The 8,604-nt window shown below is 35.3% G+C and overlaps 2 protein-coding genes across 2 annotated transcripts; one reads left to right on the forward strand and one right to left on the reverse strand.

The window, feature by feature from the left end:
* LOC133296113 (cinnamoyl-CoA reductase CAD2-like) lies at positions 1–4,628 on the forward strand. The gene is made up of 6 exons (XM_061495062.1): positions 1–163; positions 424–596; positions 1,018–1,203; positions 2,125–2,287; positions 4,036–4,222; positions 4,396–4,628. The coding sequence occupies exons 1-6, from the start codon at positions 55–57 to the stop codon at positions 4,535–4,537; spliced, it is 960 nt and encodes a 319-aa protein (XP_061351046.1). The 5' UTR covers positions 1–54; the 3' UTR covers positions 4,538–4,628.
* LOC133296112 (putative receptor protein kinase ZmPK1) lies at positions 4,598–7,932 on the reverse strand. The gene has a single exon (XM_061495060.1). The coding sequence runs from the start codon at positions 7,616–7,618 to the stop codon at positions 5,231–5,233; it is 2,388 nt and encodes a 795-aa protein (XP_061351044.1). The 5' UTR covers positions 7,619–7,932; the 3' UTR covers positions 4,598–5,230.
* Positions 7,933–8,604: the final 672 nt, after the last annotated feature.

Genomic DNA, 8,604 nt, shown 5'->3' on the forward strand with positions numbered 1-8,604 from the left:
CTTCATCACCGTATAGCAGAATTCATTTACTTAACGAACTCACAAAGCTAACCCATGTCGAAGGTGGTTTGTGTCACGGGAGCCAGCGGCGCCATCGGATCATGGGTGGTCCTCCTCCTCCTCCAGCGTGGCTACACCGTCCACGCCACCATCCAAGATCTCAGTTAGGCACTATTTGCATAAGTCTCTTTTCTTCCCATCATTCATATAGACTCATATTTATCATGAGTAATTATAATATTACAAATACAACTAACCTTCATTTCATTTAAAAAATAAATCACAAACACAAATGCATGAAGATAGTTTATTTTTATAAACATTATCCACTCACTAGCAAGAAAGTGCAATTATATTTGAATAGCATAAGCATTATACTCATTTACTATGTTGTGGAAATAAAATTGTTACACTTAATTGCAGAGGATGAGAACGAGACCAAACATCTGGAGGAAATGGAAGGAGCTAAGAGTCGTCTACGACTTTTCGAGATGGACCTTCTTGACATTGATTCCATCGCCGCCGCTGTAAAGGGTTGCGCTGGAGTTATCCACCTAGCATGTCCTAACATCATAGGGGAAGTCAAAGATCCCGAGGTTAAAAAATTAAATATTAAAAATCACTTAATTTAACCCTCAAGGGTAGCTCAGTTGGCAGCTGAGTTCCCAAGTGATTGTTTGGTGCAGGGATCAAACCCTGTCTCAAACAGTTTCTTGGAAAATCTTGGGGGCCAGAGGATAAGTCAAAAATCTTCGGTTGGAGGATTAGTCTCGTCCTTTCTCCAGTTGCGAAGCTTAGTGCACCCACTGTTACAATGAGGGGCTAGCCCATACGGGCCGTACCCCGAGGGCATGGTGCCCGGAGAAGGTTGAATGAGGATACCTCCTGGCAATGTACTAAAAAAAAAAAATCACTTAATTTATACACCCAAAAAAAAATAAATATATTTTTGTATGGTCCAAATTAAATGTTATTATTATTGATGTTACATTTTTGTGTGTGTATGAGGGGATGCAGAAGCAGATTATGGAACCGGCGATAAAAGGAACGGTGAATGTGCTGAAGGCGGCGAAGGAAGCAGGGGTGGAGCGAGTGGTTGCGACGTCGTCGATCTCCGCCATAACGCCGAGTCCTAAGTGGCCAGCTGATAAGATTAAGGGAGAGGATTGTTGGACCGACCTTGACTACTGCAGGGAGAAGGGGGTCAGTTCCTCTTTTTTTAATGTTGAAAATTTCTAATTAAAATATATAATATTATATATTTTACTAAGGAAATAAGCATAATAAAAAATAGAGGTAGGATCCTTTAACACCAGTGTCAAATTTCAAATTTAACACCTCGTCTGAGAGCCGTTAGATCAAAAAATATCAATGGTGTCACATGCTTACAAATCAGAGTCGTTGATCCTTTTTGATCTAACGGCTCTCAAATGAGGTGTCAAATTTAAAATTTGACACTGATGTCAAAGGATCCTACTTCTAAAAAAATATAGACAATAATTTAGGTATTAAATAACTAAAGCCTAAATGGTACGATTTTGTAGGTTTAAAAATAAGAAGAATGAAGAAAATATGCAACCATTAGGTCTAGTTGTAAGAAGTTTGTTCCTTTTAATTAGAACTCTTGAATTCAAGTTTTGAAATGGCGAAAATGATCTTGCAAGAGTCATTCATTATAATAGGGCCCATATAATAGATTCAACGATACTCAAACTTGACTAATTGAATAATTGATGAATTGGTATATATATATAAAAAAAAAAGAAGAAAATTGATCCACCAATCAAGAGAATTCAAGTTTAGGGTTGAAAAAGAATAAATCCGAAAAGGGAATTGAACCAAAATAGTTGCCAAAATTTTATTTATGATTTGGTTTTTATTATGTAGAAGGTTTGAACTTTTGGCTTGTGTATACTACTTACAGAAGTTAATCAAGTTATTACCACCACAAACTGAGCTTTTATTTATCCAAATTATTTTTCACTTATTTTTTAAAGAAAATCATTTTCAATTTAACTCGCACATGAACCAAATCCATTGGTGAAGTTATGGATAGGCTTTTGTGGGTTAAATTATTTTGTTTTGTTGGGTCACTTTGATTGAAACTTTAATGTTGTGGGCTAGTTATATTATCCAATTGCAAAGACCCTTGCGGAGAAAGCGGGCTGGGATTTTGCTAAGGAAACGGGTTTCGATGTGGTGATGATAAATCCTGGCACTGCGTTGGGCCCTCTGATTCCACCAAGAATCAATTCCAGCATGGCTGCGCTTGCTAGTATTCTCAAAGGTAATCAATCACCACTCCATCAAATGGGTTAATCATTAGCACTTTTCCTGTTTTTTGTGGAGTAAACATAGTTAGGGGTGTTCATCAACCGATTCAAACTGATTTAACCCGCAGTAACCGAACCGAAAAATCGAATTAACCGAATTAACCGAAAAATCAAAAACCGAAAAAAAAAATTGCAAAATTTAATTGGATTGGATCGGATTTTGGATGGGTTGGTGAAAACCGATCCAATTATTCCCCCACCTTACCATCTACCTACTTAGGCCTTTCTCCAATTATAGCCTAAAAATCATATAGCAAAATTCTAAATCCACGACCCATTAACCCATCATGTTGGAGAAAATGAGTTGTGCTTGATCTATGTTATGTTTTTTTTTGTAAGATACATAATATATTTTTATTACATAGTTATTGTTGTACAGTAGCTCCTCTATAAGATGAAAATTTGGGTTACTTCGTATCTCAGACAACCATATTATAAATTTTATGTTGAAAGTAAAAGATGATAGTTTAACATTTTGCTTCTAGATTGCACAATAATCATCATACAAACTTTACAAAGCCGATACATATAAAAGATATGTTATTTGCCAAATAATCAGCATACAAATCTTAGGCTTTTCAAAAAATCGAAAATCGATCCAATCCAAACCAAATAAAATTGGATTGGATCAGATTTGAAAAAAAATTCAAACCGAATGGATGATTACATGATTAAACCGAAAGAATTGAATCAGATAATTTTTACTTCCAAAATCGATCTAATTCAGACCGCGAACACCCCTGAACTTAGCCCTTTGAATTGTAATATACTTATACAGTTGTAATTTTCTTATGAAATATGTAGAAGTGGATCCTTTCTTTGGGTCATGTGAAAGGTTCTTAATTGTTGATAAATAAATCATAGGTGATAAAAAATAAAATAGGCCCCAAAATGAGGATAGTTTAGTTGGCGTCAAGGAACTGAACTGGTGGAGTGAGAGCATGTGTTCGGTCCTCTTCAGTACCGTCTTTGGAAGAGGTTTAAAGTCTTAATCTCGGAATCCGCTCCGAATCGGACTAGTCGATAAGTGATGAACTGATTCAAATATCTCCAAAATAAAAATAAATAAATATTGAAATACAAGGTAGGAAAAAAGATAACCATTGATTTGTAATCATATATAAGGGGATCCATTCAATACTAAGGTCATATAAAGTCACACAGGAGAACATCTATTCCCTTAATATAATGTCTTGCATCTTTTCCTACATTCAAATCTATTGTCTCCTTTTCATATTTTCTTTCTTATCCCTTTACCAAGGAAAAAGAGACAAACACATTTGATATCTTCCCTCAGGCAAAGGAAACACTTTGATGTAAATTTTTATATTTAATTAAATATTTTTGTGCTTATGGCATAGAGGTTTGGAATGTTGAACATCTTGCAAACTATCTTGTTTAAATTAAATACTTAACTACAAAGTTGTCTTTGCCTTTAATAATTTTATTAGATTTTGGTAATTTAATTGTCACATGAACTAGTAAGTGAAGACAGAGAATCCCAATGTTTTTGTAGTGTATAAATTAAATTTTGGGCATTTAGCACAACAGACCCAAAACAGAGAATTTTAGCAGCATGAACATACTTTGGAACTGTTATATTCTTTATAATTCAGCTAAGAACAACACAAACATCTTCTATATCTCAATCGTTCTTTTTCTCTTGCAAGGCTACTAAATAGGGGTTTGGACCTTGTTATAGGTGACACAAAAACGTTAGAGGATTTCTTTATGGGAATGGCTCATGTTAAAGATATAGCCATGGCACATATTTTGGCTTTTGAGAACAAGAAAGCATCAGGAAGGCACTTGTGTGTGGAAGCTATTCGTCGCTATGTTGATTTTGTAGAACTGGTTGCTGACTTATGCCCTGAATATAATGTGGTTAGGTGAGAGTATTCTACACAATTACATGTAGCAATTGAACAACTAGTACTTTTTTCTGATAAATTAATACATAGTATGAAAATAAAAAAATATTTGAATTACATCCTTATGCAATTACAAAATTTCGATTTATAAAAGTATTAATATTAATTACTTTTTTATCCTTTGCTTACAGGGTGTCAAAAGATAACCAAACTGAGTTGTTAAGGGCAAAGGATGCATCCAAGAAACTGATTGATTTAGGACTAGAGTTCACTCCTGCTGAACAAATTATCAAAGAGTCAGTGGAGTGTTTGAAGAGCAGGGGTTATATCTAATTTCTCAGCTGCTGCAGAAACCTATGGGGATTGAATGCACTGTTACAATTGGTGATGGTGTTTAATATTCTTCTATCATTAATTTGTGTCATTGTTCATGCAATTTCTGTTTTTTATTTTTATCTTTTTACTTTCAGTTGTGTGCGTATAACTATTGTGTGAAATAAGGGTGAACTTGAATCCAGTCATTATAACTATCAACATTTGACAAGAATTCATATGTATGAAAGGTTGTCAAAGATTGAGTGGTTTCACCTTCACAACTCAATTTGCTCATCAAAAGCATCTCCTTTAATTCCTTTTATTACTGTTTTTCACAATGTATCCATTAATAAATATTGCCAAGTATCATAATTGCATTAACTCAGCAAAATAGTGATAAGGATGCGCACTTCTTAAACCACAGTACAATGACACATTTGTATCCAATTCTTACACAGAAGTCGGTGGTTTAAAATAATAATAATAAAAAATACTTATTCCTCACACTGACTTCTTTAGAATAAAAAAAGAAAAATTCAAACTAGTCTCAGTTCCTTTCTGTTTTTCTCTATTACAAGCTTAACTCCATTATTTACCATTAGTAGTTGGTAAGAACTAAGAACAAACAAAAGTAAAAACAAACACTATATGCTTCTTAAACAGAAAATAGTAAATATGAGCACCAAGAGATGGCTATTCTCTGTGCAAACATCAAGAATCTTGTTCATGGCTTTGTAGCCTCTCAGCAATTTGACTCATGCTAGGCCTCACGTTTCTCTCTTCCTCCACACATTCCAAAGCCATTGTAGCCAAAATCTCCATTTTATTTATGTCATAATTGGATCCCAATGAAGGGTCAATGATCTCTTCCACCCAAGATGTCACTTCTGATCCTTTCCTCATTTTCTCCCTCACCCATGTTACCAACCTCTCATGATGAGACTCTGCTCCCTCTGCAATTTGGATACCTGTCATTGGGCTCTTTCCAGTTATCATCTCCAAGACAACAATTCCATAGCTATAAACATCAACTTTGGAAGTGATTGGCAAGTTGAAAACCCATTCTGGTGCCATATAACCTCTTGTACCTCTAATCCTTGAGAAGCTTGAATTGTTGAGATCATTCCGATGGAGAAGCTTAGACAAGCCAAAATCAGCAACCTTGGGTTGAAAATCAGAATCAAGAAGTATATTTTGAGGCTTTATATCGCAATGCAAAATCCACTCCAAACATTCTTCATGTAGGTAAGCCAGTCCTCTTGCTGTACCCAAAGCAATGCTATACCTCTTACCCCAATCAAGTGAATTTGATGAGATATTTTCAGCTAAAGAACCATTTTCCATATACTCATACACCAACAACCTATGCTTTCCCTCTGCACAATAACCCCACATGCCAATTAAATTCATGTGGTTAAGCCTTCCAATGATGCTTACTTCAGCAAGGAACTCACTTTCTCCTTGGTTTGCCTCATATAGTTGCTTTATTGCTGCAACTCTATTATCTGATAACACACCCTTATAGACAATTCCACCAGCTCCCCTTCCAATCTCTTGACTGAAACCTTTTGTGGCTTGTTTCAGTTCAGAGTAACTGAATCTCCTAAATCCTGTTGCTGCTGCAAGAACATAGCCCTGTGTGTCTGCACCCAAGTGTTTCCCATTTCTAATCAAGAAACACCAAACCAGAAATATGCACACTACCTCAATTCCTCCTAAGCCACTCGCAAACCAAAGCATGAACTTCACTGATCCATTTTCTTTGTCATTCAGGTATGGCCTTTCAAGTTTTGTTCCATTTCTTGAACAAACCAAGCTATTATCTTTGATGGGGTTCTTCTCATAGGAAAAATTACTTCTTTTCGGCAATCGCAAGTAGAGTGATCCTGGGAAACTGGGTGAATGATACCCATTTAGCAACTGTATCTTTGTGTAACATTTAAAGAAACTCTGGCTCTCAAAGCGTGTAAATTGGAAGGCAATGCATTCACACATTCGCAAGCACAAATGCCTACATTGTTTAAAGGTGTAATTGTCATAGTACCAAAGGTCAAATCCATAAAACTCAACATGGGGTATGAATTGGAAGCGAGACTCAGTGTTGTTGTTGTTACAAGTTAGTTGAAAGTTTGGTTTGCACCCTTGAGACCAATCTTGATTGTTAACCCTGCTATAACCTGGAAGACATGAACACTTTCTACCAGTACTTGGATCATTACTACAAGTACTATTGGGTCCACAAATCCCATGAATCTTGCAAGGTTGTTGCTTGACTTGCCCTGATGCTGACCAATAATCTCGTCCATGTTTCAAGCTATATACACGAACATTACCATCATGATCAAGGGTTAGTCTTCGTTGAAGCACTGTCCCATAATCAGATGTCTTGAGAATGAAACCATCTGAAGAATGGAACTTCCCCAAAAGATCAAGTGTTGCAACTCTGCTACTATTGTAAGTAGATCTACCAGCTTCCCAGCTTACAAGCCAAGGATCTGGCCAATAAACACTTGAAACTTGAGGACCATCGTAAAGAAGACGAAGAACATTGTCATTGTCAAAGAAGAGTTTATAGAAGCCTGAGGAATAGTTGCTCTCACTTCTTGAGGAAACAAGCTTCATGTACCTTGTGAGATGTTGATCAGGAAGAAGTGTATCTGTTGGGTAATCAAAACTTTGCCACAGAATGAAACCATTGTTTTGTTCTTGAAGTACAAGGTTTCCTGTGTCGTATAAAAGAAACTCAAGTGGGTTTGATGAGTCAGTGTTTGTGGTCCAAACTATGAATTGTCCTGCATCTGTTAAGATGAGGTTACCATTCTTAAGAAGGGAAAGTTTTGAGCCTTTTCCATTCACTGGTTGGTCACGGTTTGCCATCCAAACTATGGTGGCATTTTGGCCATGTTTATGATAAGTTTGGGTGAACCATATTGAGAAACAGTAAGCATTTTCCCCTACGGGATAAAAACCTGCAGTGAATTTGCCATTGGGGGAAACTATAACATCTTCATCGAGTTTCTCCACAGAAAGGGAGAATGAAGATGAATATGGAAAAGACAAAATGAAAAGAAGAAGAGTGAATAAGATTGAAGAGGCCATTCACATGCTAGCTTGTGTTGTGTGTAGAGAGAGGGTTGATAATACTGCTCAATGGTCATTTCTTATGTTATTGTGATTATATATATATATATATATATATATATATATATATATATGGAAATAATTTTCTTATGTTGTAGGAAAATACTTATCTTATGCTGTAGAAACAAGATTACAAGTGGGACCCATATGTAAGAGGAGAGAGAAAAAAAAGAAATGGGATCCACCTAGCTTTTGTGTGGGTAGAAAATGTAGTTATCTTATGTAAAAGTAGATAAATATAACCCATATATATATAGCGTTGTTAACTTGTTATTCAGACAAACTTTTTAGTCCTTGTGTACGTAATGGTATACCTATTTAGATTATGACTTTCTAATTAGTGAATTTATGGGTTTCTGAAGACACATTTCACACAAAATAATAATAATAATAATAATAATAATAATAATGGATTCGCTGTTATTCGGGTAAATTTAATACGACGTAATTTTGGGACAAAAATTATTGTGTTTTTATAATTTTAATTTATTTCAAGATTATTATAATCTTTATAATTATAATTATTTAATTTTTCAAGGGGAAGGATATTGTAACAACCAAGTTGTGTTACTACTATGTTACTACCAATCAATCTTACTGTTGGATCAACATAATTAATCTAACGGTGAGATTGATTGGTAGTAACATGGTAGTAATACAACTTAATTGTTACAATATCCTTTCCCATTTTTCAATCCCAAAACGATGTCATTTTCGAAATAAATACAGATAACTTATGTACAGTAATTGCAGAAATATTATTCTGAATAATAATATATGTGCTAATGTGCTATGATGTAAGGTAGTGTTTGGTTGGGGAGTTTTCAAAATTCTCCCAGCTAAATGCATGTGGGTAAGGGTGTTAAAACAGGTTGACACGATACGAATTTGACACGACACGAATTTGACACGACATGAATATATCAACACTAACACGACACGAA

Source organism: Gastrolobium bilobum, unplaced genomic scaffold (genome assembly GCF_033153095.1).
Source record: "Gastrolobium bilobum isolate Gb01-03AN ecotype WA unplaced genomic scaffold, APGP_CSIRO_Gbil_v1 utg10542, whole genome shotgun sequence".
In the NCBI taxonomy this organism is placed as follows: Eukaryota; Viridiplantae; Streptophyta; class Magnoliopsida; order Fabales; family Fabaceae; genus Gastrolobium; species Gastrolobium bilobum.